The sequence below is a fragment of the Acipenser ruthenus genome, chromosome 31 (assembly GCF_902713425.1).
Source record: "Acipenser ruthenus chromosome 31, fAciRut3.2 maternal haplotype, whole genome shotgun sequence".
In the NCBI taxonomy this organism is placed as follows: Eukaryota; Metazoa; Chordata; class Actinopteri; order Acipenseriformes; family Acipenseridae; genus Acipenser; species Acipenser ruthenus.
The window spans coordinates 11,714,769-11,738,383 of NC_081219.1; the positions used below are offsets into that span (position 1 = coordinate 11,714,769).

The window sequence follows — 23,615 nt, forward strand, 5'->3', positions numbered from 1 at the left end:
ACATACATACATACACACATATACATATACAAGTTTTTGCTCAAAAAGCAAACTTCCCAACGTTTCGGTATGTTTAACATGTCTTTGTCAAGGGAAGGTGTGTTTGAAAACAAACCTTGGAGGTATTTATAGGCTTTTGATGCCATGGTAACCATACATTTATTTCTCTTCAAATCTAATGTCTTTGTGATGTCATTCACTATATAGCTAATGATGTAACAATCTACTGTTCCTTTCTACTTAAACCTTCAGGCACCGTGGCATCTAGTCTATTTATCCATTTATTTTCTTTTATTCTTCTATACTGGACATTATCTAGTTTTATTTTTTCTAAAACCAAACTTTAGGTCATTCGTGTGTCTGTTCCTTGTAAAGTGCTGAACTATTGGTTCATTTACTTTTTTTGTTATATTTGATAGCTGGTTCTGTATTATTTTATATAATGATGTACCTGTCTCTCCTACATATTTTATTTTATTACATTTTATGCAAAATATACTATATACAAGGTTGCTATCCTTGCATGACGGATTTTTTAAGACTGAATATTTATTTTCTTTATCTTTTATCTTTACATTATATATATATATATATATATATATATATATATATATATATATATATATATATATATATATATATGGTTTCATGTTTTTGCTGCACTAAAAAAAAAATTACCTTATATTTAGAGACCTTACAAATGTGCAATTGCTTATAAAAAAATAACAACAATCATGCAATCCAGCCTGTGCCTGCCCGTATGAAATCCAAATCTAAGTGATGATTTTCTCGAAGTCAAGGCTCTGCAGTGTGATTCCCCCTCTTTGCAATAGGCAGTAAGAGAGCGCCAGGAGTTAATAAATCAGCTCCTAATTGTCCGGTGCTATGAGAAGAGGCTCTGATGAAGCACTGATGAAGAGGGCAGCATCAGAATTGCACACTGTACGCAGTTGATATGCAAGAGGCATGCCTATTACTGTTTCTCACCAAGCAGACACAAGGAAGGAAGTGGCCCAGACAAAGAAGAGAGGCTTTGTGTTGTCCAGCTGTTCCAGACTGAGATTGCATGCCCTACTGAGGAGGGGGGGGGACGACTGCCCACCTTGGTACAGAAACCTGAACAGAAGCTAACATGACTCGCATATACTGGATGTAACAGGGGGAAAACCAAAAAAGGGTCATTTACTGAACCTACTCGAGTCTTTTCAGCATCTCTTCTGGTATTGTGGAGTTACCATTAGAGTGTTTATTTTAGGCTTGTCAGAGTCTACTGAGCTCCCTCCCAAACTACCAATACAGATCCTACTGGAATTAGATTATAATCTCAGTGTGTTATCACTATAGTAGATCCCTTAGCGGGCCACAGCATTAAGACAAGACGGTAACGATACCCAAACTCGTACTGATATGGAACAGACTGGGAACTGGCTTTCCAGTTTGTATTGATACCATTAGTTGGTTAAAATATGTGGTAGCGAATGCCCCTTTGTATGGAGCTGTTCCACTGCCATTGAAAATCATTTTGATAATGGTGGTAGACTTTGCATCTATTGCCAAACAACAGAGAGGAAAAAAAAACCGATGCTGTATGAATACACAATTCTGCAACCTGGATGGAGCTCCAAAGCGCGGTTAGATTAAGACAATCAGAAGCAGGAGAGGTGTGTCGTCAAACCTGCACCAAGGACCATCAAAAAAGCAAGAGTGATCTCTACAGCTCATCAGAACACTCTGAATTCCACCTGGACAGCGACATGCATCCCTGCCAGGGCTGTAAATACAGTATCGAGATACCAGAGCTAGCAGTGGCTTACATAGTAGATCACCTTGACCTACATTTAAAGGTTTGACATGGGAGACAGACAGGTGGATCCATATTCACCAAAATTCTGATACTCTCATTAACCTGTGCTGAAGAACGTCCAAGCAAAGGTTCATCACAATTGTATAAGTGTATGTAAAAACACGTGTGACAGACAGACAGACAGACAGCCTCCCAAAGTATGTTCTTTTCAAGTTTCATCATAATTGGATAAGCAGTTCTCAAGATAGCTTTAAAAATGTAAGCGTGACATTCAGTACGGACAGACGGCCTGCACACAATGTATACTAATATTCAGGACCGTCCTGGTAGCAGCCCTCTCAGCAGGCCCACCTTCATGTTTCGTGTGAATTAAACTAAATTTCGGGGTCTGCAGACTGTATTCATTGATGTTCTCTCAACACACAGCAGTCCTGCACATCTTCCCAAATGAATAGCACAGTAATTCAGTTATTTTTACTATATCGACTTCATAGCCACTTGTGCGGAAATGCATTTACTGTTCCCAATATAGAAGCTGGGACATGCCCTGAATATAAAGATGAAATCCTGACAGTGGCATTCGGTTCCACTGTCAGACAGATCACTGCACCTTGACACAGCCCTGAGCACTTCTGTTGCTGTCGATAAATGCATTTAATTATTAGCAGCAGCAGCAGCAGCTGAACTCAATTCATAGCCATTCTTACACAGCATGCAGTCTGCCTATGATTCGTGAGGATATCCAGGTAATTTGGTGTGTGTCGCAACTGGAACAGGATTAAAACAAATGTAAGTGTTTTAAGCTTCGATATACTGTAGGTTTGTGTGTAAACTGAGTGGTGATGTCTGAGTCACCCATTCACCTTGTGATTGTGCAAAGCACGTGTTTACAATGGAAACATCGACCTCTGATCAGGAATTAATATCAACTACCAATAAATACATTCAAATAGGGATATTAGGACACCTGTGTTTATTTATGAAAAAGATATATACAATAACTAGGACTATATTATTGTAACAATAATATAGTCCTAGTCTCAGCACACTCTCAGCACATCTCTACTCTGGCACGCTCCTGTCGCTTTTTCCTCCGCAACAGATGCAGAATTCACCCCTTCCTCACCGACTTTCCACGCAGCTCCTAGTTCAGGACCTGGTACTGTGCCGCCTTGACTACTGCAACTCCCTCCCTGCTGGCCTCCCTGCTTCCACTATCCGTCTGCTCCAGCTCATCCAAAACTCTGCTACTCGCCTTGTCTTTTCTCTTCCTCGTTTCTCCCATGCTGCTCCGCTCCCTCCACTAGCTCCCTATCGCCGCTCATATCCAGTTCAAAACCCTTGTACTTGCCTATCACTGTCTTGACCTTTCTGCCCCCTCCTACCTCCAGATTATCATTTCTCCCTACCCTCCCTCTTGCCCCCTCCGCTCCTCTGCCACCTGCAGATTAGCTGTACCCCCTCCCCCCACCTCCAGAGCCCGTTCCTTCTCCACCCTTGCCCCTCAGTGGTGGAATGACCTACCCACGGATATTAGGACTGCTCAGTCCCTGACCACCTTTCGGTAACAGCATTCATGTTTCTTGTAATAGCTCTTATTTGAAATCATTCTTATCCATTTATTGTACTTACTACTTGCTCTTAATGGAATTTACTCTTATAACCAAACATTTAAGTTTAACTGCTCTTTGTCATAATCGCTCTCAAATGTAATTATTTACTGTATTTTTTATTTTCTCTCATTTGAATTTGCTCTTACTTACTACTGATGTTATTGTATTTTATAACTGCTATTATCTGTAATGTGATATTTTGTATTGTGATATTTTGTAATGGGATACTTTGTAATGTGATACTTTGTACCAACTGAAAGTCACCCTTATTTAAAAGCTTTCACACATTTAAGAACCCCCTAACACAGTATGAAGGACGTTTGTAGGGCATGCTCTGATGCCAAACCTAATTGCCAGTACAGATCTGAAACATGCTACAACAGCAGCAGCTGTTATCTTGAACTAATCAAAATGTTAATGAACCGTAAGAAGATTTCCATCTCACTCTAGTGAACCGTGCCTCAAAGAGGAGTCTCAGTTAAGAAAGAAACCAAGGGGACTGACAAGTTTTCTTTATGTGCCATAAGTAGTGAGCGATGTGCAGTGACATGGTCTAAACATCTGAAGAGTAAGCAGCCTGCAAATCATGCTTAGTGAGTTTTTTAATGTTTTTATTTGCTGTGTCAAGGTACCCAGGACATGCTCTTGAGTTCTAGTTGCCTGTCTTAGACATACAGTATGTAATGTCGGTGCAATCAGCCAAAGTGTCTTTCTATTAGTACGAGGTGGGTTTGGAAAGACAAACATACATTAAAAGGTATTTTTTAAATAGCCTAAATGCTGTTAAACATTTACATACACGCTAAGCACGCAGAAACAGTACTGTTAATTCAAGGTTTACAATTAGCCATTTTACAGCCAATTAAGATGAATAACTCCGGAAGGATGCTTAATGTTCCTGTTAACAGCAGCATGCTCGTGTTTATTATTACAATACATTTACCCAACCCTCTTGCGCACTGATGTTGTACTATTTAATTTTGCTTCATAAACAGCTGTGTGGCGCTGGGTAGATGAATCATTCGTTTTTTAAATCTATTATCACGGTTCGTGAACGTAGAGAAGCTACAGAATTAAATCAACTCCTAATGACTCATGTTTCATGTAATAAAGTTAGACATGAAATCGCACACCGTGGAAAATTCAGCAGGGATGTTTTGGGGAAAGTAACATTTCTATACAGGATTGTACATGTCATTCAATATAAATATATATATATATATATATATATATATATATATATATATATATATATATATATATATATTTAGAAGAAATAAAATGAGGTAATGTACAATATAGAAGAATAAAGTAACATAAAATGGATAAATACTAAATAGAAAGGAATGGTAAATCATTACATTATTAACTATAGAAAATGACATCACAAATGCATTAATAGATTTAAATAGAAATAAGTGGGTGTAGTTACCATGGCATTAAAAGCCTATAAGTACCTCCGCTGTTAGTTTTCAAACACACTTTCCCTTGACAAAGGCGTGTTAAACATAATGAAAAGCTGGGAAGTTGGCTCTTTTGAGCAAAAACGGGACACTGATATTCAGGATTTCTGCTTAAATGGGATACAACTCTAGGAGACGGTTCTTTCCAATTCTATTTATGTCGTTTAAGTTAGTCTCAAATGCCTCTTGTTTAATTGGGACAGCTACTATTACTACTACAAAAAAAAATCAGTATCTGAAAATGCAATGAGAACATTTCACTGCACAGTCTGAGCGATGTTGTCTAAAGTCAATATTTAATCTAGAGGAGAACTAGCAATCAAAATCCAATTCCTCCACAAGATGTGGAGGAAATGACACATGCTAGTTTCCCTTTTTTGAATACTCTGATATAATCCAGCTCCTTAGCCCAACATGCTACCAGAGAACTTCAGGACTGCCCGGTCTCTCACTGCCTTCCACTGCCTTCCACTGCCTCCTCAAGACCCACCTGTTTAGACTCCTGCTGTGTACTGTACTCGCCTGACCTCAGCACCACGTTACTGGATCCTCAGCTGATGCACTATCCTTGTACTATTATTATGTCATTCTAGATACAAATAGTTTTAATCCTAACTTGTTACTTCTTATCTCATATTCTGTTCTAGTAGTATTTGCACTTACAGTAAACTACACTGTATTTAAATATTGATTTTGCATTGTAACCCTGTGCTTCCCTGTAACACCTGTAAGTCGCCATGGATAAAGGCGTCTGCCAAATAAATACAAATAAAATAAATAACATGGGAGAGCTCAACAGCCTCACTGTGAGCCATCGCTCACAAGGGTCCTCAACACAGCCAGTCCGGACAAGCAGTAAGCTCCCAATGAAATCCACAGGCAGGAATGCATTTCTGTTCAGCATGGAGTGCCCACTGGGGAACCATCCACCTTGCTCTATGTATCAGATAGAGACACACATCACATGGAGACACATACACTACCCACATGAAAGAAGTACTGGGCATGTTGGGGGCATTTGTTACCCCACTTAGACACCTTTAAACCTCTCGGTAACCTCTTACAAGTGCTTAACAACCCATTTTTCACTAGCACTAAATATACATGAAAACTGCCAAGTAACTTGAGTAAAACAGACCTCTTGTAAAATAAGCTATGAAAGGTTTATTCCCAACTGTGAACCAATTTACATCATTCCCACTTACTTTTCTGGATGAAATGTCTTTATAAAAGTTTACCGCTGTATTTTTGCAGTTTTCTCATGGTTATACTATGAATTTATCATAGTTTACCCTGGTTTGCCATGTTTATTAATATGCTTTGCCATACCTTGATATTCTTTACGATGCTTACCTATGCTTCAGCATGCTTTCACTATGCTTTATTACACTTTGCTATGCTTTTACTATGGGAAACTTGCCAACAAACGCTACTGCAGACTGGAAAGCAATGTGGCTGGGAAATGACTTTACAAAGAAATTCCCTGAATGTTAAAACCTCAACCCCCCCCCCCACTACCCCCTTTCTTGACTTGCATAAGTGGCGATCAAACAGTGACTTCAGTTGAGAAATGATTCAATTTAAGCTCCTCTTTCAAAGCCTGGATGTAAAACAGTTCAGCAGATTGATGGATCTGTGTTCCGTTTCAGCAGGAATGGATGTTGTTTCGGCAGCAGTAACAAGATTAAACAAAGTAATTGGTTTCAGCATAATTTGAAGGACGACAAAGTGTAGATAATGACTGGCTCTACTGACAGGCAGTGATGGAATGCAAACTATTAGCCTTCAGGGGTTACCTGCAATCCTATGCCCAATACACTTGTTCTCCTGTAGAATTAGCTTGTTCCGTTTAGAGTATTCTACAAGAACTTGGATTTTGTGCTTGGTCATGGTGCCTAAGGGATTGGAGTTTTGGTATGCATATGTGCTCAAACCTACATTGTCTAAACAGTATAATATTTACAGTGCATGCTTGTCAAAGCTCTCTCCAGCAATAATAATAATAATAATAATAATAATAATAATAATAATAATAATAATACGCAAATTCAACAACAAACATTTAACATTAAAAAATAATAAATACCTGGGTATTTGAAGATCCCACCCCCGTAGGGTTAGTGAACAAAAAATAAAATTTAAATATGAATCTGCTCATTTATTGCTAACTCTTACTTGTCATTCCCTGATTTGTGAGTCCAGCTGTCAATCTTCAGGAAAGCGTTCTCATTGGCCGTGACCTCCGACCCTTCCGCGCTCCTGTCTACCTCTTTCTTCCCATTGCTTTCCCCCTTCTCCAGGTTCAGGAGGTTCAGGTAAGATTCGGCCCCATCCATCTGGTCCAGGGGGGCAGGGGTGTTCACTAGCTCCCCCGCTGGAGTGGAGGTGATGGGCAGCTCTGTTCCCAGGCTGTAGTGGTTCTTCAGGTTGAGCGAGAGAGACTGCGTTGACACGGAATTCCAGAGGGAGCTTTTCTCATCTAAGGAAAGGTCAGAGGCTAAAGTCAAAGCAATACTAACACACACTAAGCCAACTTTAAAAAGAAACCTTTGGCTAGTAAGGTACATGTTTTCAATGCAAAAAGATTACAAACCAGCTCAACCACATATAGTTTAAAGGTGTAGCACACCATAATATTTTACTAATTAAGAGGGAGTCCTGGGAAAAACGTGATAGATCACATTTTCAGAATCACCTAATTCTGCTATATTGCAACAGCATTATTCCATCGGGTTTTAGAGTACAACTGAATACGAGTGCAGGGCAAGAAAATCCTAATAGTGTTTGAGGTTGGTGTGAAAGGGGAAAGAGCCTTACTGTTGTGAGTGCACTGCACTTTGACCTCAAGCTCTTTGAGCTGTGAGACCAGCAGGGCCACGTGCTGTAGGAGGTCCCTGTTCTGGAGCAGGAGCTGGTGGACCCGGGCCTGGGCCTCAATCCGGGCGGCAGTCTCCGCAGACAGCTGGTCCTTCAGGAGCTGGACCTGGGAGGGGAACAGGGGGTAGGGAGTGAGAGCGCAGCAAGCCAACCTTAACATTTAAGGACCGCATTATTTTGCTTTGACAAAATCAGAAAACAAGCTGTATTTATGTAAACGTAAGTTACCATAACGATAGAGTTAGAGAACATTTAGATGACAGGTAGATGCCAGTTAAAATGCTCTAATAAATTACAGAAGTAGCATGTCATTAAATGAAGGCAATGGCACTTAATGGGTTAACAAGGCTCTCTCAGAATAAACCATGGGATGCTCTTTCTCCCGCACGTCTCTTAAAGCATGTTATACATTCATTTTTTTGTGTAACCCTTTTTTCCTGGATGCCCCTACAGTTAACAACAAGAGTGTTGGACGATAGCACCTTTCACAGCTGAACTTGTACACTGCAGTAGTGTCCAGAAAAAAAAAAAAAAGGCTGGGAGGGCCAGCAGTCTATTCTCTTGTTCAAGCAAAAGCTTGGTACACTTTATAAATTCAAGTCCCATTGGTTCTGGTAATGTATATGGTGTTCTTAGAGTGCCATCTAGTGGTAAATATGGTCATAGGCAGCTACTACTTTTACAATATTTTTCAGACACTAATGACCTCATGAAAGGACTGTGAACGACAGCACACTAAGACAGAGAGCGAAGGTTTTGGAGCTGTAAATCTCCCTCCCGACCAGAAAAGGCGCTGTGTAAGGGTGGTTTTCTCCTCGACTGATGGGCTCGATAGTAGGTGGAAACCGGAGGTATGCCATCTTGGGGAAGATGTGTAGCTGCAAGAGCTCTGAACAACTCCACTGCGATCAGATACGGGTCAGGCAGCGATTGGATAAACCATGGCACCGGGTTGATTGCAGGGAGGAGTTCCAGAGTACAAAGGGGACGCAGTTGCGCGAGTACGGCCCCTTACGCTGGTTATGAAACCTGAGCCGGACCATTGTGGTTTTTGTTGAAACCCATTCCACCTTACCCTATACCATTGTTGGTACAGGGTTGGAGTATTATTGTTTTTCATTGTTGGAATTATTATTTAAGAAAAAGGAGTGAAATAAAGAATCGTCCTCTTTAAGTGTCCTCTTTATCCACGCACCACTCACTTCCTGACACACACACACACACACACACACACACACACACACACGGTCATATCGTCATGATGTAATATATTATTGCAGGGATTTTTTTTAAACCAGCATTATGGCAACAGACATCATCAGATAGTATTTTTCCAATACTTTTTAGCACTGTATGAATCAGGGTAAAGGATAATGACAGCTCTGCCGTGTTTATACTGTGAGTGCAGTTTATTTGGACTATTAACTGGGTACTTTTCTTTCAAAATAAGCACATCTTAACTTCTTTTACATTAAAACATATTAGTGAGTGGGCAAAAGATAAAACTACTTGGTTTTAAAACTGTTAAATGCCGGTATGGGTATGGAAAATAACAAGGTTTAGTAGAGGCAGTTTAATTATTATTATTCAGCAATTCATGTCTTTGAGTACCATTGATCGACCTTAAGTAGCCTCAGTCTGTTTTCTCTCTGTATTCCTTTACTGCTGTTGCTGCCAGAACCTGTTCAAGCTGTTCCTTTTCAAAACACAGAACAACAGGGCGTAATGGGCTGGTTTTAAATATAGCGGCTGAGTTCAGGGCTGCACTTCAGTTTCAAAGTGATTTATGTTCAATTGGGCGAGCAAACAAGTGCTTTAGTACACTGCTTAATATAACCTGCCGCAACAAGACACGACACGCCATAACTCTACTACTGTCATTCTGTGATAAACAAGCCACGTTTCAAGTTAAACGCCTCACAGAGTTTGCTTGTTACGAGGTGCACATCTCCTGGCTTGGCTAGCGTAAGAGGGCCCGGTTTTGCAGGAATAAAACAACTGTAAGAGTATTATTAAGCTATGTACATTAGTGAAATGAGCAGGAGCCAAAACGTAGTTGGAGGACAGAGCAGAAGACATTTTAAACATTTTAAATCATGCAACCCCATGCCGTGTGTTAACAGGAAGCAAACTAAACCGACTGCCAGGTTCCTAAATGCATTGTAACACAAGAAGTGCGTCAATAACGTTTTATTTATTTGAGTGATAAAAAATATTTTGACGCTATTAGAAACAGAGAATTGTTTCACGGGGAATCACATTACATGGCAGTGGGTATATCGTGAAATCTGTGCTAACCGTGAATAAAGCACAGCCTTAATAACGGTTGCTTGGTACACTGTATCAAGCGATAATGCCCCATGGCTTGGTAGGTCCCGGTCACTGTTGTGCCCTCACCTGTGCCACTGCCACCTGCGTCTGCTGCTGCTGCTGATGAAGCTGATGCTGGATCAGCTGCAGGTGGTGTTGGGTTGCCAGGGGAGTCAGCGCCGGGGAGCAAGGGCTGCTGGGAGACAGGCTCTTGTGAGCCGCGGCTTTGTACACAGAGCAGTCCTCAACATCCTGGAGGGAAAGGAGACACACAGAAGCATGATGAATAAGCTGGCCTGGGAAGAGCTGGAGGTTGTGCTGATATATACAGTGAGAGAAACACTGCAGTTACATATGTAGCCACTGGGTGGCACAATGGAGTATTTCAACTCATAAAAGGAAAGGCGAAATCATAAAATCGTGAGGATCTTGTGATGCCCTAGGTTTGACATTGAGAAAGTCAAAGCGTAAAAATGTGTTAGTATTACTAATTATTAATAGTCCTATTTTTTTTCTCCCTGTCCTAACCTAGATAGTGCCAGTACAATAGCAGTACCTACCCACACCATAATAGATTTTACATAAGCATAAAAAACCAAAAACCCTCTTAAAATCTGTGCAACCCAGTAGAACAATAACACCTCCAAGGGAAATGGATCCCAGCCAACATACTCGCCTGTATATACAGAACAGTCAGTGCTTAGCTTAGATTTGTTAACTCTACAGCAACAGAACCTTGTAACATACACAAGCTTCATGAAACTGAACAATCGGTTCCTAAGATATAACCTTTATTATCCCAACCAATCAGAAACCAGGATTTCTCATAAACAAGTAGATTCTCTCACAATGTCCAAACTAAGACTCGTTGGATGAACTGGGGTATAGTGGTCACATTTTTTTTCGTCACCCTCTCTTTGAAACATGCCATGTGTTATGTTTACATTCCATGTTATTCTTGGCAAAATGGTCTGTTCTCTGTGTGTGGGTGAGATGCAATGATATATTTGTATCAGCTTTCATCAGCAAGGATAAAAGCAGTATGCCATTTTCCACTGATGAAATCTGTGTTAATAATCTGCTTTTTGCAGCAGGCCAGTAATCAAATTCCTAAGACAGATTCAATACCTCATGTAGAATTATGTTTGACATCCCTGCGACACACTGTCAGAGCTAAATTGTTCAAAGCAATATATGTAATAATTATGGTTTTCCAGACCGGCTTCAATTCGCTGCAGATGGTTATTGAATCAACTGCAGTGACAGGATATAGAGATATATTAGGTGATTGCAAAAAGAAAAAAGAGAGAGACCGAAAAACAGACTTGTAGGAAGAGGAAGCCTTTGCAAACTCTTTCTAAGTGAAACCAGGAGGGGGAGCACTACATATTTTAAAATCACAAACATACTGTAAAATCCTCATTCGTTCAGCTCTCATACTGTAAGTGTCTGTGATCGCCAGGTTTATCTGCACCTCCAGTTCATCACAGCAGAGAGGTTGCGATGCCCTTGCCAGGCGGTTCATTCCTCCGCTGCCTAGGCTGTGGAGCGCTCTGTCAATAAAACCAGGGCAGGTTTCTGCCAATCAGACACTGTGTGGTACACAGCATCCTGAGAAATCTTCACTCCCTTGCTCAGTTCCCTGCTAGTGAAGCATGCATTTAAAATGAAACGGGTAACCCTCTAGGGGCACTGTGCCAGCGACAGGTTATCCTTTCTGTCCTTATCTTAGCGCTGTATGTTAACACATGCCATCGGAAATCAAGTTGGAACCTCACGGGAATCCTGGGTCCCAATCAGAGGTAAAGTATAAATATATGTATTTTCTACTGAGAGAATCATTTTTCATGCTTACAAACTATTTTAGCAACGATTGCTTATAAAAAGACTCCCCCGAGGTTCATTAGTGTGGGGAAGCATATCAGTGTTGCGCTGTGCACTGAAGCTCACAGGTGTATAGTACTGTGTGCTGAAGCTTGTGCAACACTGCTATAGCACGGCATTTACTTCAGTTTGTGACCTAGTGCGAAGTTTGCGCCACTCTCTTTTCTTTTAAAGGATAAAAAATAATGCCAGTTTAAAAACACTTTCAGGACAGTTAGGCTGCTAGGATACAAGCACTATGAAGCTGTAGTAATATAATGGATCCTGTCGTAATGAACGTTCATGGACTACTGAATGAATAACCACTGAGCCTCCTAGGAGAGAGCAGGGAGGGACACAAGACTCCTTTTGCATAGCAGTTTGATGCATTCCTGGTTTTACTATGAATTCAGACGCACCTGAGCTTGACACCTGTGGCTAATCAGGCTCATAATAAAACCTGGAATGGGTGAAACTGCTATGCAATAGGATTCTTAGTTCCATCCTTGCAGTGAGTTATTTACAGCCATCTTCATGGCAGAAATATACACGGCACTCCAAGAACGCTAGGAAGTATTCCGCTTACATAACAAGAGCAATTAATGGAGAAGAAAGTTTAAACATGTAGCAGTTCCAGGACTGAGGAAAATAGCTTGAGTGTGACTGGTCTGGGATCTGTTTGCAGTCCCACACAGTCCTCTACTTCAACATAACCAGCCCCTCTGTAACTGACAGCAGCTTACCTATGGGACAGGAACAGTCTGGTCACAGCTGACTGGTTTAATAGCTTCTAAAAACAAGAGGCTCGGTTTGCAAGGACATCAGACTTGCCAGGAACAAGAACAGACCATGAGTCCCAGCATGCAGGTCCTGTTAGCTCGCTTTCCCAGACCTTAACTTGTCAATGGAAACTTTGAAACATTTATCTTCTTTAAACCCACTAATGCTCTCTGTTTATGTCTTTCCACTGAGATAGCTGACTGTTTAACTAATGGACCTGAATGCCAAGTATGTTACTATACCTAAAATCAGCCCAGGATCAAGGCTTGCCAGCTGCTTAATGTTTATGTATAAAAATAAATAAATAAATAAATAAATCCGAGGCATAATTAAATGCAGGACCAATATAACACAAACCCCATGTCTTCATTGAACGTCACAGCAATAGAATCCTCAAACATAATGCAGTGATGACTCTGCTTTTCTGCTAGATGGCGCTATGCTCCAGTGTAAGAATTGCAAGCTTGGCTATGGTGTTGCTGCTGCATTTTCGTATACCTACTGCAGCAGCTATACAAAAAAGAACCGGTTTCAATGCCTAAAGAATCACCAAATCCATTGGCTGGTCCACAATATACAATAGACAATTACTGAGCCAAGGTTATGGCAAAAGATTGTTAATGCATTGGGAAAGGCCAGGCTAGCGCTAAGGTAATCAGAAATAGTACAATCAATATTTCCTGTAAAGTGTCACTTTTCCATGTGAACTGCAAGATGTATATTCTCAGGTGAATATATAAAAATGCTAGGTGGCTGGATTACATTTTATGTCTCCTTCCTTCAACAGAAGTTCAGAAATCACTTGGTAAACAGGAAACAGACGTTGGAGATCTGGAGAAATCTGCGCTCATAAGTCTCTGAAGCTGCAGCATGAGTTAACGAACATGATATCCTGTGAGACCGGTGCCCGGGGACCCATTCCAGAGACATTTACATTAGCGATGTACGTCTTTCACAAGTTATAATTATGAGGAGCAGGACCACAATGCTTCCTCTGAGACCAGCGCTCATCACATGATACAAATTAGTTGAAGGGGAATGAGCTGCCAATTGCAAAGTGCATCCAATCTCCACAAGAGACATCAGCTCTGGCTTTCAATAAGTTATGATGAGAACTGTCAGTATAAGACACAGTCTCTCCCTGCAACCGCTCGTTTCAATAATATACAATAATTAGGGCTTTCACTGTAAAAAATGGGCATTTCATGTAATGTCACAATTTATTAAAGCAGAAAAAAAATTGCCAAACCCTATTATAGTGAACACCCCGATATAACGAACATTTCTCCAGGTCCCAGTGGGGTTTGTTATAATGAGGTTAGACTGTATATGACAAATACTGTATCTGATTACTGTAGCATCCAGCTGTCTTTATAACAGACTCTGCTCCCTGAGTACATTCACATACTTTTCTGCCAATGACCCCCTTTTAACCCTCATATCTTAGGATAAAAATTCTCACGACAGCTCCCTTCTATACATTTCATTTAAACCCATCTCCCATATTTCCACTGCCTGGCCCTGCTGTTCACATCAACAGAGACCCCAGGATTCAGTGGGCCCTGTTTCAATTCCCTCTCCTCATTGGGAGGCTGAGTGTTCTAATACCTGGAAGTTGCTCTCCTTGAGGATCTGGGCTGTCTTGACCACGTCGAGCTTGGCCAGGCTCTGCAGGATCTCGGAGACGGCCTGCTCGCACAGAGTGGAGCCCTCGAGATCCCCGTCCGTCTCCCCCTCCTCATCCTGCTCTGCTCCAGTTAACTGGCGACCTACAAAGAGCAGGGTACCCAGAGACACATCAGCACGCTGAAAAAGGCCATCCTTGTTTCCTTGGGTCAGGGTAAGCTTTAAGCATTGCAAAAACTTTCCGCCACTCCCTTTCCTTTTAACGCAATTGCCATTATATTCTCACTTACTACATTACACAGCGGGTAGTAATTGTACTTTAAAGAGTTTTAAAAAATGAATTTCCTTATCACTTATTGGCACCACTTATTTTAAATCTTATTAGCACTAGCAGCATTATCATTGGCATTTCACCTTTATGCAATCATTCTGAGTAGCACAAAGTGCAATTACTTAAATACTGTGCTTGTTAAGGTGCTTTGGGAAGGAGTTCAGATGCTGCTCTTCAGGTCTAGCTGCCTGGCATAGACATAGGCTATGTCATCCAAAGTGTTTTTATATTAGTCTAGTAGTTTCCTGCTTAAGAAAACAACCTGTTTTAAGGGTGATCAGCACCTCTTTGTAATAAGAGACTCACCCTCGGGCTGCACCTCCTTTACAGACTTGTCGCTGGCCCCGTCTTCCTGTCCGTCTGCGTTCTGCTGGGCGTGCTGCAGACTCAGCTTGTGACACACCTCGAAGGCCTGGCCGATGGTGCGCACCATACGCATCGCCTGTGTCTGCAAGAGGGCAGACCCGTGGCAATGTTTATCACACCATACAGTAGCCGTGGCTTTTACAAGGCCACAGTGTCACAAGCATTTTGCAAACCAGTTAGAGACAGCTATTCTACACAGAAAAATATGTATTTTATTCAGCAATGTTATTGGGGAAAAAAACATCAAAACCAATAGAGTTCAACTACAGTAAGACTGTTTCTGCAGTGGTCTGCAAACAGTGTTTATTCTAAAATAAAAACGCACTGCAGTGGCTCATCCAAACAGACACAATTAGTGGAATGGCTTACAGGCAATGAGATGATTAATAACATTCATAATTCCAAGCACAAGAAGACCAGATTGCATTAGAAATCCTGTTTCACTCCAAGAATGAAATACGTATATTCGGCAAAAAAGCTGCTGAAGAGGCTTTGAAATATGTGTCTGTCTGCAACCTCCAGATACTAATAGTGCCCTTATAGTCAGTACCTTCTTCTTGGATTTGAACACGTTGCATCTGAAGGTATTGCTAGTTCCATCCCTGGAGATGAAACTGAAGATTTTTAAGTCTTGGGAATCGTGGGATACGTAGAATATTCTTAGTGTTACAACAAAACAAACACAAAAAAGGGAAAAAAGTGTTCAATTAAAGAAAAAATTATAAAACTTGTATTCAAAGCTTGTGAAGAAATACAAATGCAATATAATTGCAAAGATAATTATCATTTCAAATATTCTATTGCCAGTGGCTTGTAATTGAGCACTCTACATCTGCTCGTTGTACTAGCCCTCTGACCCTATTATCACTGCTTTAACTCTCATCCTATACTTGACACCACATTAGCATGTGAAATGCGTACAATTATAACACTGCTTTAGCCGTTAACTGGGAATTACAGAAAATGTGTCTCTGCGTGTTTTTTTTTTTTTTTTAATGTTTAATGAAGACCTTCATGCCCCACTGGATATTCAGTTAATTAGTCCATGACTAGGAGATTCATCGCCATGCAGTTTGCATTGTGCTTAATACGACCACTGAGGTCAATTGGCTCATGTGATCTTTAAAGATTGTATGGCTGCACAGACTGCCTGAATATTTCAGGATCTCTGTATAATACAATGTTGTGCATCTGTTGGTAACACTCTGACATCCACAGTAGGTTAAAATGCTATTAAAATGTTGCAGTGTGCCGAAAAAGTGTAGTACTGGCTGTATTCAGACTAAAAGCACTGGTACAAAAAACATATTTGAATATCTCGCTTGAGGTGTTCATTTCCAGGACACATTCCTGAGTATTATATTCACAGGAAGCTAGCACATCCACACCAGTTTGAAACATTTCACAGCAAGTTGGGAACACAGTATGAACTGAAGCACAAACAAAGTAAAACGTACAGCCATGGTAAGTTTAAGCCTTATTCTTTATGAGGACTGACACCTTGATGACCTTTTCCAAGCGGAGTATTAACTCTGGAAAGAGTCGCGCAATTCTGCATACATAATACAACTTTTTTTTTTGCAGTATCTCATCAAGAAAGTGGGCTCAGAATCTTGGATGTCTATAAAAAAAGTCTACCAGCGTGCAAAAATCTGACACGTGAATGAGCTTGGTTTTTAAAATACATTATTCATTCGCCCTCATCAGAATGCATTTGCAGTTAATGATTAATCAAAAGTGCATGGTTACCTTTTAACCCCAGAATGACCAGCCCCCCTCATCCCTTTCATATCTAGTGATTGTTACAGAATCAGCAGGCAGAGCATTGCAATCGTAGAGGTACAATCTACAGCCTGCGCAGCTGTTCCAGTATCTAAAGGGTTAACTCTTTGCAAGATGCTTTAACTAAATTGTCACAAAAACTATTTTAACGTACAACAAACATTTCAGCAGTTTGCTGCCGTCTTTAGCTTTACATGCCTACCAATTATTCATTTCTGCAGAGTGGTCATTGATGTATTCCTTCATTATGAAGGCTACTGTAATATAGTAAAAGCAGACTACATAATAATAAGGGCAATGGGAAACCCTTACCTGTAGATCGGGTCATGCATCACTAACATTTTGCTTTCATCCCACGTCCATTCTTTTCTCTGTCAGGAAAAATGAAATTGCAACATATTTCATAAATAGTAATACTTTAAAACAAACAAACTAATAATAAAAAAAAATAGTACTTTTTTTATTTGCTGTAATACAATAATTCCTACAGCTGTAGTGTAAACTCATTGACTACCCCTTTCCGGACCTTACATATTGTCCATGGACCAAAGCTGAACCCCAGGGCTGGGCACACAAGCCATACTGGTTTACCCTGGAACCTGTAGATTGTAAGCAGACGTGCCCATGGTCGTTCTTACCTTCTGTTTTTTTCTCAGCATCACTTTGACCCCGTCCACTGACACAATGATGCTCACTTTCTTCTTCTTGATATTCTTGGCTTTGAACTCATACTGCAGAAGAAAAAAATCAAACCATATTAAAGGACATGCTGTTGTATTCGTTTGACGGTGTTTCCCATTCTCATATGAAAAGCCAGCATTGAGATTTCTGGTCAGGAAGCGAACGAGCGAAAGAAGCACACTGTAAACAGTTTGTGTTATTTGAATGAGTTTTTGAATGAAACTAACCTCATACATTGAAGACTGGTCATAGATTAAATGTTTTGGATATTTCCCACAAAGAATAATGACCACGTATGGAATGAAGTGCTTCAGATTGTTCTGTAGGCGAAACATGACAAAGCACAGCTTTGTCCCTCCTGCTGTGTAATTGGGAAGCCATACTTTCTTGGTACAGTACCTTCAATTAGTTATGTTAACGAGATCTCCTCCAATATGAACAGGTCTTTGGCCTGAGTCTCCCATTTTGCATTTTCATCACTTCAATATTCCCTTTGCATAGTTCTGGCTAAAACGAGTTTTACAGGGGAAGGCTTTAAGGCTCTGCAATAAATAGAAACCGACACTCAAGGCGCCTCAAATGTTACATTCATTTCAATGGCATTATGTGGTTCCTCCAGAGCTCTCCCATGCGTACAGTACCACCACGGAACTGTTTTTTAACATCAAGATTGCCTGCACGTCCAGTTCTAGTGGCTTTTACATGGCTGATTTCCCACAAAAACCAACAAACTGATTCTGTACCAAAACAACTGAAATTAGAAGCCCATCATACAAACAAACCATACAACTAGTTCTGTTAATAAGAGCATTTTAACAGGGACTGACTGACCGGCAAGGTTATATACTGAATGCAGGATCAGTCATAAGGTCATCGTAGGCTTGTGGAAATGGGTACAGTGGCAAGCTTTCTGGTCTGTGCCAACTGAAGTTAGAACATTTATTTCAATTAAGTAAACGGACATAAACTCATAGATTACTGTAAATCTTTGAATGTCATGCTCTTCGCTATAAGTGTTTGAACTTTACATGAGAAAGGTGCTTTTGAAGTTTGTTTTTTTTATTTAGAAAACCTCCAATGCAGATGAATCAAGCCCCTCCCCCTTCTAATCACGGTGTCTCCGACTTATTATGAGACTCCCATGATTCCTTGCAGTCAGGAACTTGGAGGAAATCCTGGGACAGGGTGACTAGGACACTTCCTCATATTAAGTCCCCCAAAATAACGCCTTACCTCCAGCCTGACATCTATTTGCAGTCTAGCTCTTAATATAAAAGAAGGATTCGTGGTGTCAGTGTAGATGTCAGCTCATGAAATGTAGGTTATTGGTTTTGTCTCCCCAGCAGTGTTGAAGCGCTGCACTCTCGGTTTGTAAGCACTGCTGCTCCGCTCTAGTGGGACCCGAGGCATCTTATTATACAAACAATGCTTATTTTATTCATTTAGCGAGGGACCTCTTATGTGAGCAGAATAATCTTAGAGCATGCATTTCCTCAAGCTTCATCTTTGTTGAGTTGGCACAGCCAGTTGCATAACACTCCATGAAAACATTGGAAGAAGTTCAGTTATAGGTACGTCATGGGACTGAACTTAAAATGACAGACACAAAGCAGACGCTACCAGCTTCGTGATACACAGTCTGCTTGTAAAGACTCATTTTACCATACAGCATCTAGCCACATTAAAAACCCAGCTCTTCCATAATTTAGACTCACCTGCTGAAATACAAAACGACTCTAAAAGATGAAAATACTAGGCATCTTAAAATGTGAATACTCTAATGCAATGCTATTGTTCTGTGTATTTTCTAAAACCATCCGTCAGTTCAGACAACATTAACTCAGCTAATCAAATCCTAAGCAGACAGACTGTATACAAAAGAGATAAATGAAGTCAAATGCAGCCTGTTCAAATGCAAAAGATTGCAAGCCCAAGGAATTTCCTTTGTGCAGCTATTCCCATCCACCTGCATTTGATCATAACTCTTAACAAATAAAAAAGTAAGCAGCTTTACATTTTATTAAAATAACACATTAAAAAACTATTTAAAAATGAGATTGAGCTGCTGAAGACAGGAACATACGTCTTTACTAAAGATGCCTGTTTAACATTCAGAGTCGACTGAAGCAGAAGGCAGCACAGATGTAGTGTCTGACTAAGCACAGCTATAAGATCCAGTACAAGTCTTGCATAGCCTACTAGTATTTTACTGGGTTTTGAAGCTTCACCTGTTCACAGGCTGTCATACGGTATTTATGTCATGGGCGGATGCAGTGATAACAAACAAGCCTTCTGGAGATTTTGTTATCCTTCCTTCACACACCGCCCATGACTTAAATACCCTATGTCATGTTTTCACATGAAGGGTAACATTTTCTTTAAATACGATATTAATAAGAAAAGCCTAACTCATATGAAAAGTACTGTCGTAGGGCAATCTATAACTTTGTACAAGAACAAAATCAGTACAGAAGTGCAGTGTTTTGTGTTTGTGAAATTCCTCTTTTAAAATATCAAAGTAAAAATGTAGATCAAAGTTTGCTGCCATCTTAAAATATTTTGTATTTTGGGAATATCAACATTTTGTAAATTGTTTGTTTCCAATAATATGCAGTTAGCTTAGCAATAAAATGTACTTACAGCACGTTGCAATCAAAAAAATAAAATCAGGTCACTAACTTTTCATGACATACTGCAACACACAAGGGCAGCAGTGTGGAGTAGTGGTTAGGGCTCTGGACTCTTGACCGGATAATAATGGGGCATTTGATAGGGTAACAGGTTTATTTTAGTGACGAGATATATTTTGTGGTAATATGGTACAAATTATACATATACATATAGCACCTTAATAACAGCAATACATCAAACATATTACAGAACACATAGAAATGGGGCATTTGGCAATATGTTTTTTTTAAAAGCCCGAATATCATTTGCATACCTGTTCCCTGCTAAAGCGCCACTACCACGGATAACACAGGCAATAATGGTGCTCTTTACTGCTGTAATTAGTTGCTACGTTTGGAAACGACTCCCTTGGCAACAGAGAATTTGCATATTCGTTGAAAGGAACCATTTCCAGTTCCAATGAATGTAGATTGAATCGGCAGGTGTATGGTACTTGTAATTGCCCCCTGAATGAAGTCAATTGCTTGTTCTGGGGGAATCGAACTTCCGAAGCCTAACAGAACGAAACAAACAAACAAGAAAAGCATTTACAGTGTTCAACAGACATCACTGTCTTTACTGTGCAAGCCCGTGCAAGTGTGATTCCTCAACCTAAACCCGTGGTAAAGTAGTGGTTTTGTAAAATACAACACAGCTACAGTATGTGCATGTACATACAGTAGATTTAAAAAATACATTGATTCCCTCCCATTTGCTGATAGAGCTAAGAGGGAAATACTCTACACATCATTTTACACAAGCAACTTGCTGTGGCAAAATGAACACTTTCATGGGGAGCATAAGAAAAGTGAGTTTGTAGAGGTAGGGTTACAGCCTTATTTACAAAAATAGGATGTTGTTTTTTATTGTTCCTGGTGTTTTAGATTAGAATGATTCCTAACTTCTGTTCTAAACTTCCTTTTACTCGGATTCCGTTTTTGTATAAACACCTCGACATCTTACAAAACAGTAACCAGTTTGTTCAAATGGGCAACAAGAAAGTGCATCTTTCTGGACAAGTCACAAAAAAGGAGCTTTGATTGAGAAATTGAATCACTGTATTCTCATAATTCGCTGGCTATTATTTACAAAGCCATTTATTCAGTTCCACCAGAATGTTAAGCATGCTGTAGGTCATGAAAGATCACTCGAATATGACTATTCAAATCGCATACTGTAGTCTATTCATGTCATATAATAGCTTCTATAACCTTCCATACTGTGTATCCTGGCAACCACGTGTATACAGAACTAGGGACAGATGTGGGTTTGCATTTAATTATCTTCTATAGAAAAGCACGATCGAAATCTAATATATAAATCACTGTGCCACAAACACAGGAAGAATGACACACTATCTACATTTGATGGAAACAGCAGTAATAATACAGCCGTGTTAACAAAAAGCATAGGGCTCAGCTGGCTCAAACAAAATGGCTATGCATGAAAATGTATGTAGTATTGTAACACTAATGTTGGTTTAAATGCCCATCTACAGTATGTGTTATTTTCTGTGTGAATCTAAACACAACCTGAATCTAAATCCCTGGAGCAAATTGCATCCTCTAAGAAGCCATTGAGTGAGAATAATTAGCGACGGGCGCATTAAGGCAGCTCCAAATGACATGAGCATCCTCTACAATTTATATTAATATAATTCCATACAGTATTTGCATTGCTGCATATGCAGCCTATAGCTATCATTCTTGTTTTGAAATCGAATTTGCCATCTTGCACAATAGCGTTGAAGCGTTCTACAGCTGTGCAATTAGGACAAGCATCTCTTAAAATCAGATACGCTCCTACAATTAGTGTTGAAGATCTACAGGGCGGCACTGCGTGACATAACAGATAAGGAACTGCACAACGGAGGGAAGTCAAGCAAACTAGCGGGGCCCTGATTAAATCATTAAATGCCTCCCATGAAAAGGAAGATTGTATCTTATAAAGTGACCCGTGATTTGTAAACCATGGCATCCCTTCAAACTATTTAGCAGCCTCTGTCTTTTGCCTAGTCTCTTTATTGGATGGGTGACATCATGTACAATGACATCACTTGACATTCCTTCTGCCCCACCCCCATCGCTTCTGCTTTGCAATAAGCACAGAGCTTCCTGTTTCCATTGTGGCTGCCGTTGGCACACTTCCCTAACCACTATTCAATGAACTGTGGTATTGGTATATAAATGTATCAGTGATAGACAGGTATTTCTTGAGATTTTTCCAAGATCTCTTCTGGTAGTATGAATTCATTGCAACTGTCAAACCTCTATGAGTCTTCATCTAATCCACTGGAGGTGCAGCTCCTGTTGAATGCAGTCTCTTTTAATTGAGTTCACGATGAAATAGCTCAGTCTTTCTTACAGCGTTGGTGGACATGAAGGCACTGTTGTTGGAATCCCCTGTTCTTTAAATGCGGGTTGTTACGTGGGTGGAATTCTTTCTTTACAATTCCTCATCTTTGGCATGCAGAGAGCGATGTCATGTCTACTGAGAGCAGTTCATTTCATTGAAAGTGAAGTGCATTGTAATAGTCAGCCCATTTTATATGCCCTGAACAAGAGCCCTGCCTGTATATGTACTGGATATTCACTGTGTGTTTTGTAGTCCACGTGAGGGGTGTCATGGCCAAAGGCCTTACAAAACTACATATCCCAGAAGCCTCTAGGGCTGAATGGGAAGCACCTAGGTACATTTGAGGGGATTGCTAAATTGAATTGCTGTTTGAATGTTTGTAATTTAATGCCATGTGCTTGTGTATATAAGCTTGTCTTTGTCTGTGTTGGGTTGGAGGAGAGAGTAGCTATGGGAGAAAGACGAAAGTAAGAGAAAAATAAACAATTGCTACTCGTGCTGGCTTTACACCAGCACGATACTTTTGGTTCAGGGTTTTGTATCTGTCTATTTGTTTTGAAAAAGTGTTTTTGTTTATTGCGTTTATTTTTTGTTTAATAAATACGCGCCCGGCGCTTCAACCTGCAGTCTGTCAACTTCCTGGTCTGTGACGTCACCCACTCAGCCATCCACTCAGCATGGAATTGCAGCATATACCTATGCAATGACTGATCATTAAAAAGAAAGAACACAGCCCTACAAAAATAATGCAGCCATACACGATGCATCAAGGGCTGCACAAACTACACATGTTTAGAGGAGCCATGTAAAAGAGATGACTGGCAAGGCATTTCATCTCCAGTTGAGTCTGTCATCTTGGCTGCTCCTGGTGGCACTACATCCTATTGACAATTTTTTGGCAGGTGTTTTGTTATTATTATTCCTACACAACAAAAGGAAAAGTTTCTCTTTCACTCATTGAACCAGGAGTTGTAACTACCCTATGACCTGGAACAGTAGTGGTAATAACTGTGCTTAATATTCATTCTTTGCAGCTTGTTCAACTTGCTGCCCCCAGATGGCTATTCCAGACTGGATGCCAAAAACAATGCAAC

General features: G+C 40.3%; 1 protein-coding gene across 1 annotated transcript in view; it reads right to left on the reverse strand.

The window, feature by feature from the left end:
• LOC117397022 (carboxyl-terminal PDZ ligand of neuronal nitric oxide synthase protein-like) overlaps positions 1–23,615 on the reverse strand; it is a 51,001-nt gene that overhangs the window by 5,488 nt on the left and 21,898 nt on the right. Inside the window, exons 3-10 of the mRNA XM_059005466.1 lie at positions 17,454–17,546; positions 17,128–17,186; positions 15,584–15,692; positions 14,974–15,115; positions 14,319–14,479; positions 10,155–10,319; positions 7,698–7,863; positions 7,056–7,359 (exon numbers count right to left, since the gene is read on the reverse strand). Of these exons, the coding sequence (XP_058861449.1) occupies positions 7,056–7,359; positions 7,698–7,863; positions 10,155–10,319; positions 14,319–14,479; positions 14,974–15,115; positions 15,584–15,692; positions 17,128–17,186; positions 17,454–17,546 (1,199 nt within the window). The remainder of the gene's footprint in view (positions 1–7,055; positions 7,360–7,697; positions 7,864–10,154; positions 10,320–14,318; positions 14,480–14,973; positions 15,116–15,583; positions 15,693–17,127; positions 17,187–17,453; positions 17,547–23,615) is intronic.